Here is a 24618-nt window from a genome sequence, read left to right on the forward strand (position 1 = left end):
TGATATTCATCTAGGCGCCCTTGAGGTAATATTTTACAAAAATGGTACTATATAAATTATCAGAAATTTTTTTTATATTTTTTTTACAAAAATGTTAGTAATATTAGTAAATAACCACTCATCAAGATTTTTATGTCAACCGGCTTCGAGACGTACCCGTCTCTTCGTCAGGATAATCACTACCACAGCATGCAAACAATAGTGGTAGTTTTATATTATCCACTGACACTTCGTGATGGAATTGCATTTTAATATATTATTAGATTAAAACCAATATTTTTAGCTTTTCCACTTTATTTTTATTTGACCAGCGGCCGGGTTTCGTCGTTACCGACATACCAGTCTGATGATGCCGGTAACGACGAAACCCGGTCGTTGGTCAAATAAAAATAAAGTAGAAAAGCTAAAAATATTGGTTTTAATCTAATAATATATTAAAATGCAATTCCATCACGAAGTGTCAGTGGATAATATAAAACTACCACTATTGTTTGCATGCTGTGGTAGTGATTATCCTGACGAAGAGACGGGTACGTCTCGAAACCGGTGGATGTAAAAATAATGATTAATTTCTTATATTACTAACGTTTTCGTAAAAAAAAATAAATGTTAAAATGACTAACCACAAAGTAAATACTTTACGTATTAATAATATCGGGAATATCAGAAATTATTATTATGAAGAGTATAACGATAACGTAATTTAAGGTTCGTTAATGTTAATGTTAACGTACGTTAATGTTAACGTCCGCCTCCGTAGTGTAATGGTCAGCATGCTCGGCTACCGTTCTGGAGGTCCCGAGTTCGATTCCCAGGGGGGTTTAATAAATAGAAGTGATTTTTTCACTCCGAGATAACACTGCGTTTATATGAAGCAGTGCCCTATGCACCATTGGGGTGCGGTAAGGGTTTTATATGTAATGTTAATACAATTCATGAAAATTTGGCATGTTCAAGTATTTCAAATACTTGGGTACGGTTAGTTTAGGAGTCCCAATAATATCTACTTCTAGATGCTTTTAGATAAATATTTACAATCTGTGAAATAATTTTACTTTATTCATTAATTCTGCAGTCACCTTGTTGTAATCTATTCATTTTTTAAATTTTAATTTTCAAAAATGTCATTATGTGATAGGTATGTTTTTAAAAAATACCTTCTCTCGGATATAACGAGGAACGGTTATAACGAGCAAATTCAGTCGGTCCCTTCATCCTCGTTATAGCCGAGTGTGACAGTACTTCATTTTCTAAAATCTTTTATGACACGTTTTTCTATGCGTTCCGTTTTTTTTAAACACTGCATGTGAATTTGAAATCTAAAATCTAAATTTATAGATTTTAAATTAGCTTTGTGTGTAAATATACTGATCTGTAATGTCAATTATCTTATGTTTGATGAATAATAAATAAAATAAAATAAATAAAAATTAAACTTACTTTCAATTCATCGGCTTCAATGTAACCACTTCCATCGGTGTCGTACTCCCTCCAGATCTGAAACAAATGTGTATTATGATTAAGTAAAAAAGTTTATATAAAAAAAACACTCCAATATAACCAGTGTTTGAATAAGCCACTCACAAAAAAGTATAAAAATTCAATTAAATTATTATTTAAAAAAATTGTCAATACTTAATACTTTCATTAGTTTTTTTTAAGTACTTTAACCGTATGTAAACGTATTGCATTTTTTTTTTAAAAGAAAAAACGAATTTATATTTACTACTAAAAAAAACAAACTAATAATAACATACTCGTAACCATTTATATACTCGGGAGTCTTCATTTAGTATGTTTTGTTATTGTTTTTGTTTTTTATATCATAGGGTTTTTATTGTGTTGTCTACTTGTGAGTAGCTAAGTTATTACCCGTTCTATGTCAGATAAAAGTTAGACTTTTTAATATTTTAATAAAATGTTGTTTTTTTCATACCTTCATGAATTCCACACTCGATTCCAGGGGATTGTCGAAGCGGAAGAGAAGAAGGAAGTTTTCTTCCATAGGGAGAAGTTGAGCGAGCTGAAAACAAGAAAAATAATTAACAAATAACTTTATATCCTGTATACTAAGTGACTATTTCTCAGCATTCTTTCGTCACTCTTTCGATTCACATGCCCTAACCATCTCAACACACCTTGCTTAGTTTTGTCGATAATTCTTATCTATCCCTTGCATTATTTCCTTATACCACCATTATAATTTCAGACATACATCGTTTACTGCACATTCGTCTGAGAGAACGCATTTTGACTGCATTCCATCTACTTTTAGTCTAATTAACATATTTTTAAATTTTTGTATATTTTTGCAAAAATAAACGTTGAGTATTAATTCCAGTGGCTTGTAAATCTACTGTTTTCCAAATGTTGTATTTTCAGTCTTTACTTTTTTAACACCCTATATTTTAAAACTATTTTAAGTATTAAAATTAAACACTAATTTTTAAAGGTCTACTTAGTTGGAAATTTTATTTTATGTATTTTTATTATTTATTATTAAAATCGTCTTGTAAGGACATTATCAAATTACAAAAGTTTGATCATACTCTAACAAGACAAAATAATTGTCACGACCATTTTAAAAGAAATACTTTAAAAAAAAAATCACATACAACTTAGTAGACCCAAAAAAATCAGTGTTTGATTTTAATATTTTAAATATAAATTACGGAGTTCTAAAACTTAAACGCCAAACCAATAAATAAATAAATATTTTATAAATATTAAACATTTTTACTTTACCAAACACTAGATTATTCACCCTACGGATGAAATTTTATTTATAATTTCAGTACAATATTCGTGATTGAATTTTTAAATATTTCCCTCACTCGGGGATACATTATAACGTAATATGACCCTTGAAAATATCGATCGATCTAAATTATTTCAAGAAGACCATTATGAATTCATGTTCCCGAATGTTAAACAAAATCATATAATGGAACGGGGCCTACTTAGGCTGAAATCAAAAGCTCTTTCCGTTATTAAATCGAAAACTCATTTAATATTTTAACCAGGAAAATTAAAATTTCTTATACGAAACTCCCAAATATTGAAAACGATTTAAATATTCTCAAATTATAAGTTGCTTAGTATGGTTTTAATATTTAGAGGATTTATAGAGTAACTTGTAATTTTAGATGAAGCGTATGTAAAAGGTATGAAGGTAATATCGGTTTAATGGTAATTCATGAAAATTAAGGTTTTTAGGTATCCTAACTTGAGATGTCTTGTGATGATTTTTAGGCATCTCATAGATGGCTATTGTGAACTCATATGCACTATGTCACAAGTATGCTCATTTGTTCTTGTTTAAATGTTCTTAAAATGCTATTCTTTTTACATCTTATACTAATGTTTCTAATGGTTGTAGTTTTTGTGAACAATAAAAAAATCACTGCTTGTTTAAAACAAAAAAATTACAACGAGCAAACATAAATTGTTAAAATATTTATTTTGGAACAGCTCAAGAAAATCTTTTAATTTTCAATGCTTAAATTATTATAAACACTGTAAATTGTTATTGTATCTATTGTATATAATGTATAAAATCTAATAATTAAAAAAAAAAACATATATGTAAAGTGCCCTATGCACCATTGGGGTACGGATAAAGGTTTGAATGAAAATCATCGTATATCACCGTCGCCTTACTTTCTTTCTCCAACACCTGATGAACTACTCCTAAATAATGTTATATACACTTGTATGTGGTCAGGTCAGTCGTCAAAATATTCGTTGTGTATGTAAGAAGAGATTCATGAACGTGGAAGAGGCGAAGATTGCTTGCAAAGTTAGGTAAGGTGTAAAATTTCTCTGCCTACCCCAGTGAAGAAGCGGCGTCACAGTTATTTGTTGTTCACCTACGTAGGTACGCTAAAAACTGGCAACACCTTATAACAACCCATCTAATATTTTGCCCCGATATTAAAAGGTTTTTTGTTTCAAAAGCGCCTGTTTGGGGGAGATAAAATCACTTTCGGAATACAAATTTCCTTAAAAGCTTCCGCCGGGATACTGCAGCGGGACTGCGTACAAAGCGTACATGAGGTGGTCATATTTTCAATTTTCTCAAGCGGACACGTCGCGAGAGAAAACTGGAGAACGCAACCATTTGTCATACCCAAGAATACTTTTTGCCGGAAATAATGGGTGTCCTGAAAATTGTAATGCCCGGTTTTCCGCAAGATACTCGGAATGGGGTGTTTCATATTAGTTTATGGGAAATTTATTGTAAAATTTGGTTCCATAGTCGAAAAAATATATAAAATATTAATAATATTTCCTCCGAATTCCTATTAAATGAAATGATTATAAAATCAGCTTATTTGAAAATAACATCAATTGAGCAAACTTTTAAAATAACTTGCCAGGTTAACGTCATATATTTTTTTTTCAGGGTGAAGAGTCAAAGTCACCTGAAGATTTATTTTAAAATCATTGACCGGGCATTAACATTTTTTTCGCCAAGGCAAGCCAGTATTGGTAATATTTTGGACTGTGATCAATAGAATACTTATTCAGTTTTATGAAACAGAAATTAAAATCCTAAAACATGAAAAATTGAAAAAGTGGCACTCAAAAAACAGATTTAAGGCGTAAATGTTCGGAAAATTCATAAAAGTGGAAATATCTGGAAAACTAAGGATCTTTTACTGAGGTCATATTTTCATTTTTTGCTGAGTCATAAGCTGGCCTAACATAAATAAAGTGGTTAAAAACAAAGTTGTTATATTCTATGAAGTTTTAGAACACATGACTGCCGAATTAAGTAATGAAACCATTATTTGATTGTGATAAAATATATCTTGGAATGAAAATCATGTATAAATTTTACATAAATTCATCAAAAATTATATCTTACATTAAAGAAGATGGTGTACGATTAATCTCAGTTTATTTTTTAAGCATTACAGTTCCTAATTAAATCTCAGCATCGTAAATTATTCCCGCCAAGTATACTAACGTATTCATAATTGAAATACGCTTACGTCGGCAGTGCTAAATACAAATTTAATTTCTCAAAACAGGGTGAATATTTATCTTCAAAATTCTGAATAAATAATCTAAAAGTTTTGGTGTGTTCCAGAAGTTGAGGTCAAACGACGTTGCTGAGCGTTAGGGGAGAGTGGGTCGAAAGTAACGAAGGATGTTCGTAACAAATATGACATACCAGTGGAGTATTGATGTACATAATTTTGAGTGAGCGGAGGGCTAATCACCTTTCCTTCGTGTGTTAACCATCAAGATAACACTGTGTTTATATGATGCAGTGCCTTATGCACCATTAGGGTGCGGATAAGGGTTGAGTGTGAGAAAATTATTTTATCCTACATTTTGAAAAACAGACAATATTATGAAAAGTAATTTGTCATCGTGTATTAACTACATAATGAAAATTGTAAAATATCCTATACATAGAATTTGATCGCGGCACACTTGTATCCGGTTCACGGCACACCAGTGTGCCACGGCACACCAGTGGCACATAAAAATTTAATTATTCTTGTTATTAACTCCAAAATAATCAATTCTAGAGCTTTAAGTATGGCGATCAAACGCGCCAATTACTACACCAAAGAGGTGGTCAAAATTACTGAATCTATTCATCACGGCCGTGGAATTTTGTTACATCTACTCTTTGTTACATTCACCCCTGTCTCCTCCACTTTCAGGAAACATTAATTAAGGCTTTCGGTGCGAGAAGCTCCGTTAATTATGTTTCACCGAGAACTTTTATCTTGTCTTACGGACTGCCACATTATCTCTATATCCAACCGCTCTTTTGTAACTTATTATGAACCGCCAGCTGAAACTGAAATCTCTATTCATTAAAGAAAGTTCAGATTACTTGGCGTTATAAATATATATATTTCTTATAAACAAACACGCAAAAATTGCTCAAAGAAATTAATTAGTTTTCACATATGAGTTTCAAATCATTTTTAAGGTGGTCCATTTTTTTTTCACTACAATATACACTGAAAAAAAACTGAAATTCATTTCATTATACATGACTAGTTTTACTATTCAACTGTAGATGAAAATAACTGTAGTTTTCGAAACTAGTCTTGTGTAATGAAATAAAACTCAATAAATGATATTGTACAAGAGTTGAATTGAAAAAAAGCATGTCATTCACCAAGTTAATGCCGAATCAATAAATTTAAAATATATATAAACATATAAATATATATATATATACAAATATAAATATACACACACATACACATTGTAAATTTTGTTTATTTTTAAAACATATAAAAATAAAATTCGTGATAATTGTTTTGCCGTGTTACGCACATACCTTGTTACCTTATACACGAGAGTAGTTTGATAATGCCGTAACAAGGCGAAACAATTATCACGAATTTTATTTTTATGTGTTTTGAAAATAAAAGTATATCCTTAACATCAGTATTTGATTTTAATATTATTTTTTTGTAGTACAATATTATAACTCTTTGTGTGTGAATTCACTGGAGCCATTTATGGTTGGTTTGAATAAGCTTTTATTTCGCAGAAGCCCTTTTATTTAGATGTATGCCAGATCCTTTATCCGTAAAAACGCCTGAAAATATTATTTTTAATTTTCCATGCAGCTTATAATTTGAGTAAGTTTTTTCTTATTTTAATTTTCATTAAATTTATAATATTTTCGTGAATAGTTTCATTAAAACTTCACAACTCGAATTTAAGCTTTTCTGTTATTTTAATAATGCTGCACAAACATTGTGATGTTGATAAAGTAAATTCAAGCTTTTAAGGTCGATTTAACCACCAAAACTTAAGCAGTAACTTAAAAAGTTGTACTTAAAAATATGATGACATCACTTATGAGCCAATTCTAATACGTGAAAAGATTTAATTTATTTTAATTACGATCCAAATAAGAAAAAAATTAGAGATTTTACAATTTTAAAAACTTTTTATTGTGCCTATGTTAAAAAGGTACTACTAACATTAAAACCCTTTTTTTTTAATCTCACATATATGTGATGACAAGAATTTCAAAAATCTAAATTATTCTGCGTTAAAAAATACAAAACTAATGCTGGAATGTATTCTCTACTAAAAAAATAATTAGGACATTTTCAACAAAAAAATTCTCAATCTTGATAAAATCCTAATTTCTTTGTCTATATTTTTTAAATTGTATCTTTAGATTTGCTTTCATCATTCTTCATATTTTCTTATTTTAACTTTTTGATTATATTGTTTTAAAACCTTGGTACGAGATTATCTTGAACGTCACCTCTCGCCGTGATCTTATTAAAGTTTGTATAAAGTGAGATATTTAACCAGCCTATGACATATCGAAAGCCCTGTAAATACCCAGATTTCAGTTTTACTTTTCACCTGTAGATGAAAAGATCTGTTAGTTTTCGAAACTAGTGGTGTGTAATGAAATAAAACTCATTAAGTGGTATTTATATTTATACAAGTGTTCAATTTGAAAAATAAAATAAAATAAAATACCCAGACTTCCAGGTTCTTCTTCATTTATGTTAAGATGTCAATATGAATAATAATAAATATTTAAAAAATTGCTTTAATATCGCTCACTCCTTTCAAGACCGTCATAAATAAAAAATCGTAAATTTTTAGTTGTGCATGAGTTCGGAATGCTCAAAAAATGTACTATATCCCAGCAAAAGAGGCATATTTTTAACATAATATTTACCCGCTACAGGGTAGAAAATGTTGTTTTTGCATTTTGAAGTAAAGGTATTGCTTAATTATTTTTTTTAATTTACTAAATATTTTTCAAATGGAGAAAAAACCATTAGGTTTTACCTAAAAAGATCTGTTGCACAATAAAAAGTTCAATAAGTGGCTTGATATTTATTTTTAATACATTGTATTATATTTTTCAACTTTAAAAACGTTCTCCTGAATAATCAAGTTTTTTTATTTATGACGTTCTTGAAAGGAGTGAGCGATATGTCATTTTACATATCAATCCTTTTTGACTTATTAAAGTAGTTTTGAATTTTGTATTTGAAATTTTTAATAAAAATGGTAGTATGATCAATAAAAAAAATATCAAATCACTTAAATCCTTTACCCTTTAGAAATATTTCTTCGGCAACACAAACCATTGGTGGAACAGTAATATTAATGGAAAAGATAGGCAATCTTTTAAATCCATTGTAAAATATTTTTCGATCTTTCAAATCTTTGCTTATCGGATCGGTTTAAGGCAAACTTAAGTACGAACAAACATAAATGGTGAAAACGGCAGAAGCGAGTAATAACGAGACGGTTGGGTTATATTTGAGTTTGCCGACTTTAAGCCATATTAATGTTCAAATTTAACCCTCCACGTCTTATGGAGACTTAAATATAACAGAAATTTAACACTTTAAATACTTAATGAATAACATCAGAATAATGCTATTGTACTTTATTAAATAATGAATTCCATGATTTAATACTTAGACAATATACCGGTGGGAGCATTTAATAAGTGTAATTTTCGTGTTTATTATGCGTTAGTGCTGAGAATCAATATAACGACTTTGGTATACTTTGTCAGACATGCAGACGTCGATATACCGACTATGGCTCACGCGCTAGCGATGGCCGAGCTGATTTTCTGATTCCTCAATAATATTAGCAAATAAATAAATTTACGAATCATATATATTTTTTTCGACATCTCATCAAAGATGAAGAAGAACATGGAAGTCTAGGCATTTACAGGGCTGACGACCGTCATAGGCTGGTTTAAGTGATCGCTTTACACACGTGTAATGTACACCAATTCTACCCATTATTGACAACCAAACTATTCAAATTCTTGTAAGTTCTATATATATGAACCAATTTCGAAACGTTGTTGCCAAAAACCAATAGATGTTTCGAAATTTCGAATTGGTGAGATGAAAATAAGCTTTTTATTAAGCAGAAACTCTTTTATTAATATGTGAGATCCGAATCCTGGATTACAATCGCATACATGAGAAACGCCAGAAAACCTCATTTTCATTTTTATTATTTTAAGTATTTTTCCTTGTTATTGACATAATTCCCAACTTTTTAGAAACACCCCATTTGTTTAAGCGAAAAAACATCTTAACCATTATTATTTAAATAACAGTTTCAAGATTAATTAATATGTTTGGGAACCAAATATTTCAATAACTTTCCTACAAATATTAAAAAATGATGACATTACAGTGCAAGAAAATAAATTAAATGACTTACTAAAATAAATTAAATGATATACTTGTTTATTGAAGATAGAAACACAAAAAACACAATAAAAGAGTACTAATAATAATCAATTTAGTCACCTACAAGCATTAACAATAATGTGTAAGTCCTTCTCCAAGCACAAGAGCTTAGTCTCTTTATTGGAGGGAACTGCGTTATTAATTTTAATATTGTAAATAGATTTATATTATCCACTGACACTTCGTGATGGAATTGCATTTTAATATATTATTAGATTAAAACCAATATATTTAGCTTTTCCACTTTATTTTTATTTGACCAGCGACCGGGTTTCGTCGTTACCGACATCATCAGACCGGTCTGATGATGTCGGTAACGACGAAACCCGGTTGCTGGTCAAATAAAAATAAAGTGGAAAAGCTAAAAATATTGGTTTTAATCTAATAATATATTAAAATTGTAAACTTTAATTATATGGAAAATGAATGAAATTTAAAATAAAACTCTTAACTATATTAAATAAATAAAATAATGATAACTATGAATATATTGGCCTGTAAAAAAAGGTGTCGCATTATAAACGGTAATGATTAAAAGGGTAGCGTCCCTTATTGCCCTAAAACCTTCTAAGGGGGATCTTTATATGACCTATAAATTTCCTGTCAACCTGGCACTACCTACCCACCCCTAATTTACCCATTTTCCAAACTATCACCCTTAAAAAATCCACTCGATTACGTTTATGACCACTATTCAGTGAGTTTAACTTGCAATTGACAATAAAAAGGGCCCATCCTATACAACTTAAATGGTCAGTGATCACTAACGTTATCACTAACATTTTGGAAAAATAAAATTTTCATTTTATTGGATAGTACAAAGAAATAAAAAAAAAACTAATACACGTTTAAACTGTATAAATGAAACAACTTTATTTAAACCACTTTAACCTACCGGTTTCGACGAGAATCTTGTCATCATCAGGTTTAATTTTTAAACAAAGTTGTTTAGTTTTATAAAGTTTATAAAATGTGCCACAAAGTATCTGCGGAAAACATTCAAGAAATAATATACGTATTTTTATTTTACACTCCAATACTTCAATTCAATATTACCTTGGACTGTTGCATGAAGCAGAGGGCTGATCACTCTTTCCTTCATGTGCCAACGATCAAGATAACACTGCGTTTATATGATGCAGTGCCCTATGCACCATCGAGTGCGGATAGGGGTTTGAAGAGCGAATTAGAATAAATAAAAAATCACACACCCACACACACACACCTCTCTTCTCTTTTTTCTCTCTTAATATACAATAATATTCATAACAAATATCGCTCACTCCTTTCAAGAACGTCATAAATCAAAAAACTTGATTTTTCAGGAGAACGTTTTTAAAGTTTAAAAATAAAATATAATGTTTTAAAAATAAATATTAATCCTCTTATTGAACTTTTTACTGTGCAACAGATTTTTTAAGGTAAAACCTGAAGGTTTTTTCTCCATTTGAAAAATATTTAGTTTATTTAAAAAAAATATTAAACAATACCTTTTCTTCAAAATGCAAAAACAACATTTTCTCCCCTGTAGCGGGTAAATATTATGTTTTAAATATGTCCCTTTAGCTGGGATATAGTACATTTTCTGGGCATTCCGAAAACATCCACAACTGAAAATTGACGATTTTTTATATATGACGTTCTTGAAAGGAGTGAGCGATATATGTGGAATTATTTAATTGGCTTTTATAATTGTCAAGCTAACTATTTTTCATATTTTTTTATGTTCAAGTTGTATAATTCCCAAATAAATAATATAAATAAACTTACTTCACGAATGTCAATTTTTCCATCTTGGTTGTCGTCGTAGGCCTCCATGAAACAAGCTTTAAGCTCCGCCAGCATGGCATCAGATACGGCCTGAAAAAAAAAGAAATAAAACTTCGTTTTTATCTGCTTAAAATTCCACACAGCTTTCAATTACTGGCTTTCAAGTACACATTACACATTGAATTACACATTGCGGTGTCGAAAGTGAGAGACAAGGAAACTCTAAATTTTATCGTGTCGTGAGAGGAATTTCAAAGAGACACTTAGTATTTGAGAAGTGGAATTTCAAATGCATTTTGATAAAATTTGCTGAAAAATAAAAATATTGAAATCATTTGAAGCTACAGGATATTTTTTTTTTCATACGGATATTGAAATTTTAAAAAATGATCATAATATCTAAAATGATAAAACTAAATGCGTTTAAACTATTAAAAAAATATAAAGTATTTTTTTTGTATAAAAATAAGACTAGAGCTAAGGCAGAAACATCCCCTCACAAAAAAGAAATAAATATTAACTATGTTTTAAACCACTTTTTTTTAGTTCTATCAGTATAACAGGTTTTGTTAAATACGTTTACTTTTTCTGAGATGGGTGAACACTTTCAACAGAGAAATATATATAGTCAGGTAAGTAGAAAATAGTAAAAATAAAAACTTCACGCTTTCAACACCTCCAACCTCTCTCACCTACAAACCTTACATAGAAACTTTACTGCTGAGTTTTTTTTCTCATATGAATGCAAAATTTGACTTTTTTGCAAGAACAGATCATTTCAAATATAATGGACATTTGAGGGGGGGGGGAATAAGATAAATACATAAGTTATATTTGTGGATATCTAAAATTTTAGAAACATGCATGCTGTCGTTATATTGATTGTCGTATTTTTGACAAAGTATACGAGAGTCGATATATCGATTAATTTACTACTGTTTTATTCCTTTTAATATGTTTTATATAGGATCTTTAGATGCACCGAAATTGTAAAGATTATTTTTAAGTAGAGAAAGATAGATAGTGTAAATAATAAATTAAATGGACATTTTAAGGGGGTAAAAATAAGTTTAATTTTTTATCCATTTTTTACTAAAACTTAGATAAATTGGTATATTTGTGAAGAATTTAAATTTTATAAATAAGCATGCTACGACACATCCCAGCTCGACCGCCAAAAAAAATGGACGACATTCGTCAGTATATCGACTGTCGTATTTTTGACAAACTATACAGGAGTTGATATATCGATTCATTTACGGCTGTTTTATTTCGTTTTATAAGTTTAGTTTAGTTTTTTAATAACATATTTAGGTGCATTGAAATTGTTAATATTATTTCAAAGTAGAGAGAGAAAGATATTGTAAAGAATATTTATTATAAATCAGAGGAAGACCGTGGAAAACTTAGTATTTCAAATATTTAAAAGTGGTCAGATATGAAATCGGAACAATCGGTGAATATGTATGAGATGATGCGTGAATGTAGAAGAGGCGAAGATTATTTACAAAGACAGATTGGTGTAGCAATCTATTCTGTCTGCCCAATCCTGCGGAAAGCGGCGTAATATTGTAGAAAGTTAATGGAGAGGGATTGCTGGGTTATTCGCTGTTATAATACAAAATTCATTAAATAAAATCGTGAAATGAACATTTTACTTCACGAATTTTCCATTTTTAATATTACGTTTTAAATTGAATAAAACAACTCATTAATTATGTCCGCTTTATTTGATCATATTACATGTAAATCTACAAGAAATTCACCAAAAATGTAAATTTAATTATGTAACGGCTTTTCACGGACCGCAAAAGGATAAATAATCCGTAAAGGACGATGAAATTACACTAAAATGTCCCTGAAACAATATTACTTTCACATTCGCTGAAATATATTATTATGTCTGTGGGCAAAATACGTGGGTGTATGATTGTTTTCTTTTTTTATTTACTTAGTTATGTGAATGAAGTTTTATCTCGAATGATGTCCAAAAATAAACATCATAATTTATTTTCCCGACCGCAATCAACTCACAATGGGTAAAAATAAAAATACATAGTTTTTATTTTGTAAAACGGGTATCGATAAAACTAAAAATACTCGCAAAAACACTTTGTCTACAGAACATTCGATAGCATTATGAACAAGAAATATCGGCAATATAAGCTCCGTTTTACTAGTTATTTTATCTTTACATTTATTCTTCTTTGTGGGAAAATCCATTAAAAATAAATATAATAATAAAACCCTTATCCGCACCCCAATGGTGCATAGGGTACTGTTTCATATAAACGCAGTGTTATCTTGATCGTTTATACATGAAGGAAAGGTGATCAGCCCTCCGCTTCAGGTACCAGTCCAGGGTAATATTGAATAAATATTACAGTGAAAAAATCACTTGTATTTATTTGACCCCCCCCCCCCCGGGGAATCGAACCCGAAAAAATAAATAACGACACAAAATAAACAAAGGTTTGACAAAGAAAATATTTTTTACATCTCAAATTAGGATAGGCTTACTATTAACCCTTTCCGGTCCTATGTCGAATGTCATTCGACATTTTTTTCTTCATCAGTTTAGTGTTAAGATACAAGCAAACATATTTTTTCTCACACGTATTTAGTGTAAAATATAATTATAAGAGACAAGATTGTATACATTCAAAATATAAATAATTTTAAACACAAGTGTAGTTTTATTTTTAAAAAACATGGATGTATTAATTAACCCTGTAATGCTGTAAATCTATTGTGGACCTGGTGGAATTTTTTTAAAAAAATTTTGGACCGGAAAGTATGTGAGGTCCGAATCCTGGATTGTAATCACACACATGAGAAACGCCAGAAAATAATATTTTCATTTTTATCACTTAAGCTTACAATTTGACCAGATAATTTTTTACAACATTTGAGTGTGTTCAAATACTTGTTCACAAAATCTGGATTATCTCCAATTACAGGAGTTATTTTCATATTATTTTTTGACATTTCTTCTTCACCTTTGATGAGATGTCAAAAAAGAATGTGAAAATAACTCCTGTAATTGGAGATAATCCAGATTTTGTGAACCAGTATTTGGACACACTCAAAATGTTGTAAATATTTTGTATATTAAAATACTTAGAAAACAGAAAAAAACGCCGACCCAGAGATGTTTGAAAAACATCATACTTGTATGTACAAATTGTTTACAAATTTTAGAAGTCGTGCACTATAATTCGAATATATTCTAGTACATTACAATCTTAGAGCAAAAAATTCTCTAAATCCCATTTCTTCCCTTACAGAAAGCACGTACTCTCAACAGACACGCTATATTACTGTTTTTAGGATTCTTTGTCACGGCCTCCGGCAATAAAACAGCACGAAAAACCTTTCTCACGCTTAACTTCTAACGCCCAGTTTTATTGCGAAATATGTACGACTTCAACTGCTAGTTAAACTTGATAAGCACTTTCCAAAACTATTTACAGCTTTTGTAAGCGTTCAGTTAACCACCAACTAAAAGTAAAACAATGAAAAACTATACCCAATAAACTTTGGTTTTCATTAATCATTCTATTCAAACAACACACCTAATACGTTTTTTTTTATTCTACTATAAACACGGTGCGTCACTTTGAGCCACGTGACATCGAGCTTTTTAAAAAAATCCTAAAGTAAGCACGTTTTGTTAATTCTGTGAGATCAGGTAAAAACAGTTAAATAAACAGCTAAAATCCCTTTTAACGGAAGCAAAAAATAAGGTAGGTAGTCTTACAATACACTGAAAACGAAATAATGGATCTCTATTTAAAAAACTTTGGATATAACGGATAAAAAAAAGGTCGAATGTATAAAAAAATTTAATACATCCCGTTAATATTTTAGGTACATGCTTAAATTAAAGTGTCGGCGCATGAAACAAAAAATTAGCGACCATGATGATCTCTAGAATTTGAGACATAATGCCGTCTTGTTTGTAGACTGCACCTAGCCAGAGCAACAACACTGCTAAAATGAAGTTATCTGTAGTAATATCACATCTCGACGATCTGATAACATTTATTTACTATTCGTCAGATAACGAAGTTCAACTATATTTTACTTATTTTCGTAATTTTATTTGATTTAAAGTAAAAACAGCAAACTTGAAAATTCCAAGTGATCAAGAGTTAATCCTATGAAAAGTGTAAAATAGTTTATATTCTTAATTTTCTCTTTTTTTTTGTGTATATTAGGTTAAAATGTATAAAAATGTACCTATGTTGAACTCCACAGACAAGACACACAAGGTGGCTTGGTAGGTCTCTGCAAAAAATATTTTTTATATGTTTAAATGGTTCTTTAAGTAAATGTATTCTATTTATGTAAAACGTAAAGGCGATGACAATTCGCTACTTGGCACTTTTTTAAATCGTCATTTTTTTCGATAATGTTCGCTCTTAGTTTGTATGAAGAAAAATAAAGTTTGAATGAATAAAGAATGTTAAGTATTTCTCAAACGGGGGGATGGTTTGACAAATTTTAAATGAGAATTCTTTGTCTCATATTAAATTCTCTGGAAAAGTTGCTGATGCTGATAAAAGTGATGCAAATTAATTTATTTCCTCATTTTGCAAAATTATTTGGGACTTTTCTCCTTGCCAAATATTTCATGTGGAGGAGATAAGATTGTTTTTCAAAAAAGCCTGATAGTACTTAGTCCGCCTCCATAGTGTAGTGGTTAGCGCGCTAGGCTACCATGCTGGAAGTCCCGGGTTCGATTCCCAATAGGGTCAAAATAAATATTAGTGATTTTTCAGTATAATATTTATTTAATATGATCCTGGACTGGTATCTGAAGCGGAAGGCTGATCACCTTTCCTTCGTGTATTAAACGATCAAAATAACACAGCTTCTATACGATGCAGTGCCCTATGTACCATTGGGGTGCGGACTAGGGTTAGAAGAAGTACTTTGTTGTATACTAACATATACCTTCTAAAACCCGATTGACATTGCTTCTTAGAAACTTGCTGGGGATTTGCGGTGTAATTCTTGTGAAAACAGTGAAATCTAGTTCCCAATTTAATTCGAAAATCTAAGACAACAAAAAATTACATTTGAACATATTTGAAGTAGGACTACAAGTGAAATAAGCATATGTTTACATATAATATATAAACAAGAAACTGTTTTCAATTCACCTACATTTTCCACTTTCCAAATCACCCTTTAATGTCACCCCATTTGGCCCGTGTTTAAAATTGAAATTGTTAATTTTACCACTGATTTCACTCATAATATGTTTGTCTTTTAAAATAAGTCACCCTCAAAAATACATATTTATGAAAGTATGTCATTTTTCAGCATTCTTCTTCATTGTAATATAAATTCAAGTGGACTTGTGAATTGACTCTCCCAGTAAATAAAGCTCTCAAGAATTAAAAAAAAACTTCATTATTCTTCTTCATCTTTGATGAGATGTCAAAAAATAATATGAATATAACTCCTGTAATTGGAGATAATCCAGATTTTGTGAACAAGTATTTGGACACACTCAAAATGTTGTAAATAAATTATCTGGTCAAATTATAAGCTTAATAATAAAAATGAAAATGGTATTTTCTGGCGTTTCTCATGTGTGTGATTATAATCCAGGATTCGGATCTCACATACTAATATAAGAGTTTCTGCTTAGTAAAAAGCTTCTTTACATCTCACCAATAGATGTCTCTAGTGAAGTTCTAGTGATTCATGAACAAGGTTTCTAAATTGGTTCATATATATAGAACTTCCAAGAATTTGAGTAGTGTGGTTGTCAATAATGGGTAGAATTGGTGAATGTTACACGTGTGTAAAGTGATCACTTAAACCAGCCTATGACGGTCGTAAGCCCCGTAAATGCCCAGACTTCCATATTCTTCTTCATCTTTGATGAGATGTCAAAAAATAATATAAAAAAAAGTTTCAAAGTGTTTTTAAACATCATCAATTTGAACGTAAAAATTTAAATAATAAATTAGCTTTGTTAGAGTTGGAAAAATAATATACATTTTTGATAAATCGAAAAATATCCTATTTATTGGTGAAATTTACTACATCGACTGTGAAATATCGAATTGCAAAGCAATTATCGACTTCAATTAAGGATCAGAAAATATAGTCGAACAATAAATTCAACGTGATTGGTCAGTTAGATATCTCGTTTCATAATCATTAGGGGATCTTGATTAATGGCATCAATTATTATTCTGGGATACCTGGATCAAAAAGCAAGATTGTGATATTCAAATTTTATCCAACTAACTAACTATCACGCCGTTTCTCCGCAGGGGTAGGCAGAGAGAAAAGAACATCACACCGATCTGTCTTTTGCAAAAAATCTTCGGCTCATTCATGCATGTTCTCATACATACCCGCCGATCATTTCAACTCTTGACCTGAGCACTTTCAAGTATTTGTAGACTGAAAACCGATTCCGATAGTCATGAAGAAGTATATTTGAGTAGTATTACACAAAGTTTAAAATGCTTTTAATATACAAGATATACTTCAATCTATGTAGTATATATTTTAGTCAAATTTCTGTCAAACTTGGAAAATTAATTTTATTTAAGAGCCACTATGAATGGGATTATATGAAGGAAATATAATTATATATTTTTTTAAATATTTTGTTTTCATATATTTTTAACATATTTAATATATAACGCGTATCTCGATGCATTCCGCGTCATTTTTAAACACCGTACGATGTGAAATGCATCAAAACGAGTGTCACAACAGATTTTAAGAAATAGTGGTACTTACAAAGTAAAACTTTAAATTAGAAATAGATGGATTTAACCACAAAATGACTGCCGAATTCATTTTTGGAATATATTCTTCTCCTAACCCTTATCTGCAACTTATGGTGCATAGGGCACTGCATCGTAGCGACGTAGTATTATCTTGATCGTCACTTACATGAAGGCAATGTGATCACTCTTGCGTTTCAGAGACTAGCTCAGGGTTTTAAAATTGGATCACATACATATAGAACTTCCAAGAATTTGATAGTGTGGTTGTAAATCATGGGTAGAATTGGTGAATGTTACACGTGTGTATATTGATCACTTAAACTAGCCTATGACGGTCGTAAGCCCTGTAAATGCCCAAACTACCTTATTCTTCTTCATCTTTGTTGAGTTGTCAAAACATGTGCGATATGTGCAATGTAATGCTTAGTGAAATAGACATCAATAATGTTTCTTTTAATACGTTTAAGACAAATATTGTTGATGTCTCTTTGACTAGTTGATAAAGAAAATTTATATTATTTGATAAAAACATGTAATGTAAGTTTATTATATAGATAAACTTTTATGTATATGACAATTTATTTTTATTTTTAGATTACTTAAGTGAAAACCTCTAATTGGAATGTTATTTTTTGAAATTTTATTATATTATGTCATTTTTGTTCAATATTCTGTTGGTTTTCCAATAAATATTTTTTTTTTAGAAAATTTGTGAAATATAATTAAATTTTAATAATACTAAGAAGACTTAATATAACTTTTCAAAGCCAGACGAACAAGTCAATACCTGGCATCAAAGAGGCTAGGAGAGTCTCAGAGGTGTAAAAAGTTTCAAGGAAACGAAGCCTTAAAAGTATACGAGGACTTATCTCAACGCTGCCAGTTCTATTGTCAAGGATTTACTTTGAACCTCCCCTAAGAACCTTCAGAAAGACGAAAAAACTAACCCAGACAATATTGAGAGAGACTTGCTTATGTTAACCCTTCCTTTCCGGTGTACCTTGTACTTGTACACATTGCTTCTAATAATTATAATATCCTTTAAATATAATAAATACAAAGCTAAGATTTTAGGTATTCTTCCATAGCATATTTACGCATTGATTTAAAAATAATTCTAATAATAATCAGAATTTTTCGGGTACATCGGAGGTATTTTGTGAATTCAAATTCGCGTATAAACAGCGCGTGAAGAGTGTACGGGTACCACGACACTATATTCGCATCTCACTCTTGCATACTTGCACTGTGCAAGCGTGAGGGGCTCAAAGCTCAATGTTCTCTGGCTTAGCGGCAGTAGCTTTTGGGCTTCCTACAAGAGTGGACCTATGCTTGTTCCGTGAGCATGGCCAGATGGTTTTTTTTTAAATATTTTCAGCAATTAAATCTAAATTATTTTAATTTTTTACTTCATTCAAAATTAGTTAAGGGGAATAACTATGAATGTCCGTATTTTTCCGATTAAAAATCGCTAATCTTTTATTGTGTAGTGACTACCCAACACCGGTACGCGCATTTTATTTTGGCACATTTAGCAGAAGGGAAAGGTTAAAGATATTATACGCAAGGTTAGTTTTTTTAGTTTTTCGAATTTACCTAAGACTGTGTTAAACTTGAATGACTTCTTTCTTTTTTGTTCATTACACGGGAATGTATAAGCACCAAGGTCGAGCAAGCTTTTTCGTGAGTCTGGAATGGAAAAGAGGAAATTGAAATTCTTATGGACCTCATCGATAATCGTATTACATTTCATAAAATGTTTCAGGTTAACAGTTTTCCATCACATATTCATACATCTCAAAGCTATGTACAGCTTTAAACAAAAAATGTGTTTGATAATATCCTAAGAAGACGAAACGCGTCACGTATTAACATATACATAAATAAATGTAGAATTCAACCAAATAAACTTTGTTTAATTTTGGATACATTGCCTATTAATTCAATATGGAATTCTACCAACTGTCTACAGTTACAATAAATAAATAAAATGTTTTGTTTAGAAAAACCATTGAATTAGTATTTTTTAAGTATTTTTTTTTCAATGTATTATACAAAGAGAACTATGAATGGTAAGAGGAGTGTTAAAAAATGTTTTTTCACCTTTAATAATAGATATAGGAAATTAAGTTCATGGAAGTAAAGCATACAGTTCGCAAGAAGGATGAAAGTAGACTGAATGCAGTCAAAATTCGATCTCTCAGTGTGGCAAAACCATGTATGTTTGACAGATGGTGATATGAGGAAATAATGCAATGTTGATATGAGGAGGGTGGAGTGACTGATTAATACTTTAAGTATGAAGAAGATTTACGATATATTATATCGAGAAATAAAAATTTACGATATTAAATAAAAATATATAAAATACAATACGATATATAAAATACGATATAAAAATTTACGATAATGAAAATAAAGATTTACGATATTAAAAAGATTGACTTGTTACATATATTTCTGTATAGGACTTTTCTGTCTCCAACAGTCATTTTATATTTTAAGCGAAAAATATTTTTAGATTTAATTGAAATAAATGTTTTATAAATAAACTTGATAAAGAAACGGTTGGCTTCGAAACCGGTAGACATTATAATTAAGTTATAATAAAAATTTCGTGATTTTTAAATTAAGTTACATTTCAATTATAAAATGGAAAATCACAAAGTTAGTGCTTCAAATATAAATTTATTGCTTTTATATTTTCATATTATTTTTTGACATCTCATCAAAGATGAAGAAGAATATGGAAGTCTGGGCATTTACGGGGCTGACAACCGTCATAGGCTGGTTTAAGTGATCACTTTACACACGTGTAACATTCACGAATTCTACCCATTATTGACAACCACACTACTCAAATTCTTGGAAGTTCTATATATATGAACCAATTTAGAAACCTTGTTCTTGAATCACTAGAACTTCACTAGAGACATCTATTGGTGAGATGAAAAGAAGCTTTTAATTGAGCAGAAGCTCTTATATTATTTAAACTTTTATATTTTATTTGTGGATTTTCGGAAATTGGACGAAACGCGACAGGTACCTAATGAAATCAAGTTACTGTGATTCATCGGTCAATTTTCAACAACGTCGCGAAAAAATGTTTTTGAAAACCTCACTGATTTTTGTGTATACAAAACAGGTGCAAAGCTTTTTAAAACTTTCAACGTGGTAGACCTAAAATTTTCATATTCAGAATGCTAAAAGAAAGATCAGTTTCTGCTGTAATAATGACCGCTATTATGGCGTAATTGTTTCCTATTAAAGAATAACAAATTGTTGCTCTCCAGCAAAGTAATGGGCAATTAGATGAAAGGGGTGTTTCAGATATTACTAAGCATAATTTGTACATTGAATTCTCTCGTGCTTTCTGTTAATCGGTGTGATTTAATTGTGGGGCGTTTTATAGTACTTGTGAAATTTGAAACGATTATTAGGAATTTCATTTTTATTTCGAACATCACCAATTTCATTTTATTACTTTTTGATCACCAAAATTATCATACGTAATTGTAAATTAATGTAATCATGAGTACAACATTTAGAGTTTCACTAAAAACATTCATGGTGGGATGAAAGAAGCTTTTTATTAATCAGAAACTCTTTGCTTAGTGCGTGAGGTCGGAATCCTGGATTATATTCACATATTCCATAAATTCCCCGACTTTCATATTCTTCTTCATCTTTGTTGCGATATCAGAAATAATCTAAAAATAACACCTCATTGGGGATAATCCAGATAAGTGAACAAGTATTTAGACACACTCAAAATGCTGTAAAAAAAGGAGACATTAAAATACAAATAATTTGATAAATAACTCTTTGTTAGAATAATGCAATTATCATTAAAATGTACTGCTCAAAAATGTGGGTTTTTTTTTCAAAAGTAAAAAGGTTTGTTTAACACGCCATTTAGGTACGCTCCAAAGTAACCTTTATTACAGAAATTCACATACAAGTATCTCGTATCTTTATTTAATTGTGCGACATTTTACATTTCCGGCGTTTTGTTTACCGCCAAATCTCGACGCCTTGCGCCGAAACAATGGCGACCTTTTGGAACGGTGTTGCCAAGAACAAAAACCCTCAGAATATCTTACCCGACGGGAATTAATACAATATACGGGGCTAGTAGTTAAGCAAGGGGCATTAGTGCTAATATTAATCACGCACTCATGCGATCTTAACTCGGGATTCTCAAGGATTTATATACCGTAATAATATTAGAATTACTGCTTGTACCGTTAAGTATATTTTGAGGAGGACACGATTTTTTGGCTACATAATTTTTTAAATTTTTTTCTTCTTTTAGCTTACGTAGGTACTTTTAAATGATTTTTTTGTTTACATTATTATTCCGTATTTAGTCATCAATGCGTCGTTCGGCTGCTAATTCGGTGTTGGGACTCTGGCCCTTGAAGGGTTTTAGTGTTTTCATGGTCTCTTTTTTCATCCAACTCTTTGATCAATCAGATGGTAGATATTGCTTGAACATAAATTACAAACGAGAGAGATAAATAAATGCATCATAAATCGCAAATTTCTGCTGTTTTAAGTAAGCAAGTACTTACATTTTATATCGTATATTTGTAAAAATTACAAATTTATGATAATATGGAAATCAACGGAAGAAGGGAGTTTAGGGGAGGAGGTAGAAAAAAAAACTAAGGGTGAGGTTTGACGGACAGTTAGGATTTAAATGATAGATATTAATTGTTTCAGACGTTTCTGAAAAGTGTCAGAGAAGGTGCAATTTTTTACAAGGAGAGGTAATTCATTCCATGGTCTGGCCGCTTGGACCGAGGATAAATTACTGAAGAATAATGTGTTATGGTGAAGAATGGAAAATGTTATTTCTGGGGAAGAACGAAGTATGTATGTATGTAAACTGGCCGAATACTTTCGCTGATAGTATTAAAAAGTATTAACATGTTTTAACATAATATCAATGTGAAAAGGAGGTACTTGAATATTCATTTTATGGAAGAAGAAGCAAAAATTATTTAATAAATACTTAAATTTTGTTTCCTGACAGGAAATATTTTTGGCTCTCATTTTGAAGGTAAATTAACATTTTAAAAATTTAAATGTTTTCCCATTTTTCTGCGCCTTACTAGACTGGATAATTATTTCCATTATTTTATTCCATTCATCTTGGAATTTCTTATTATAATATTATTTCAACAGGAGGTAGAAAGTTGTGCTTATTTTTTGGGCCTATCAAATAAAAATTTAATGGCTTCATTCGTTATCTTGAGATCTTACAGTAAGCTTTAAAATTTTCGAATGAAAATTTGTAATATTTTTATTTTATGTAATTAACTGTTTAAGTTTTTTGTATGCCACTTCAGTTTTATATTTTATTACAACTTGTAAGGAATCTACAAATGCTTCCAATAGTTTATATTAATACCTATAGATAAAAGCACCTCTAGTTTCCTAAACTAGTTGTAATAAATATAAAACTCGAATAGTATAAAAAAATATTTAGTTTATTTCTTTATTTTTATTGATATCTAAAAACAGTCTGTCACGCCCTGTCATGTGTTAGTTTGAGTGATCACTTAACTTACTTACTTACCCATTTCCGCTCTCCTCATCTCAGCCTTGCATTATTTCCCAATATCACCATTTATACATCTGTCATACATGGTTTTGCCACACTGAGAGACTAATATAATATATGTATATATATATATATATATATATATATATATATATATATATATATATATATATATGTATATATATATATATATATATATATATATATATATATATATATATATATATATACATATTGAGTTTTCTGTGATTTTACTATCATTAGCCGGGTAGACGCTCGACTGCGAAACTGGCGTCCCGGGTTAGATTCCCTCCGTAAATAAATTTAAGACAGATTTCTTTTCAATTGGTCTTGTGATGTATTTTTCACATTTACCCTCCGTATTTACATTACTATCCTACCTGCAGACACGCCTCTCACACGACCATCATTTTCAATTCTCGCATAAAAAAGCCTTGTGTTATACATTGTAAACAAAGTGAATAATAACTGAAACTTCAATATAAAAATAATAATAAAAAAATTTAAAAAAAATTGATTATTTTAAACAAAAATAAAATAAACTTAAATTAAAAACTGTTTTGAATAATGAAATTTGTGGATCATATTGATATATTATTTTGAGAAATAAAAAGACTTTGTTTTTTTATTCCCTCACATTTTAATTGACAACCAACTAGTTTCGGCAACAACTTGTTACCCTCTATGACTACATTTAAACAATAAGTTTAGTCATAAATTAAACCCTGAAGACGGACAGGTTGTTGCCGAAACTAGTTGGTTGTTAATAAAAATGTGAATGGATCAAAAAACAAAGTCCTTTTATTTCTCGAATTAATATAAAATTTTACTACCTAAAAATTCAATACTCTGACCATCGTTATTCTATAAAACATACACCAAATGCCTTTTATTCTCGTAGTGGTTTTATTTTTACTTTTTGGTTGAGAAAAGCAATTATTGTTAGCGAAAATTCGCGGAGTAAAGAAAACTTTCTGGGAGTTGAATTCGTTCATTTTTTATCTAACTGATTTATTTTTCTTTATTTCAGACATTGTCTTACGCTGCAGAGACTTGAGAAGTTAAACCAGATGAAAAAATAAAAAGGAAATCTGAAAATGAATACGGATTTTCTCATTCAATCTTTGCAATTTAATCCCTACAAACTAAATGAATATAGTACTAAGAAATTCTACTCGAATATTCGAAACTGAAGTTTGGTTTTATCGTGTTTAATATAGAAAATGAATATATATGTAAAAACAAAATT

At 30.1% G+C, this 24618-nt stretch overlaps 1 protein-coding gene across 2 annotated transcripts in view; it reads right to left on the reverse strand.

The window, feature by feature from the left end:
* Positions 1-24618, reverse strand: part of LOC148313323 (calbindin-32) — a 175231-nt gene that overhangs the window by 35067 nt on the left and 115546 nt on the right. For both annotated transcript variants that reach the window (XM_088264057.1, XM_088264047.1), the window contains exons 5-7: positions 11016-11105; positions 1937-2023; positions 1441-1497 (exon numbers count right to left, since the gene is read on the reverse strand). In XM_088264057.1, coding sequence (XP_088120183.1) covers positions 1441-1497; positions 1937-2023; positions 11016-11105 — 234 coding nt within the window. The remainder of the gene's footprint in view (positions 1-1440; positions 1498-1936; positions 2024-11015; positions 11106-24618) is intronic.

The sequence above is a fragment of the Brachycentrus maculatus genome, unplaced genomic scaffold, assembly GCF_059751285.1.
Source record: "Brachycentrus maculatus isolate JH-2025_06_01 unplaced genomic scaffold, ASM5975128v1 h1tg000015l, whole genome shotgun sequence".
NCBI lineage: Eukaryota > Metazoa > Arthropoda > Insecta > Trichoptera > Brachycentridae > Brachycentrus > Brachycentrus maculatus.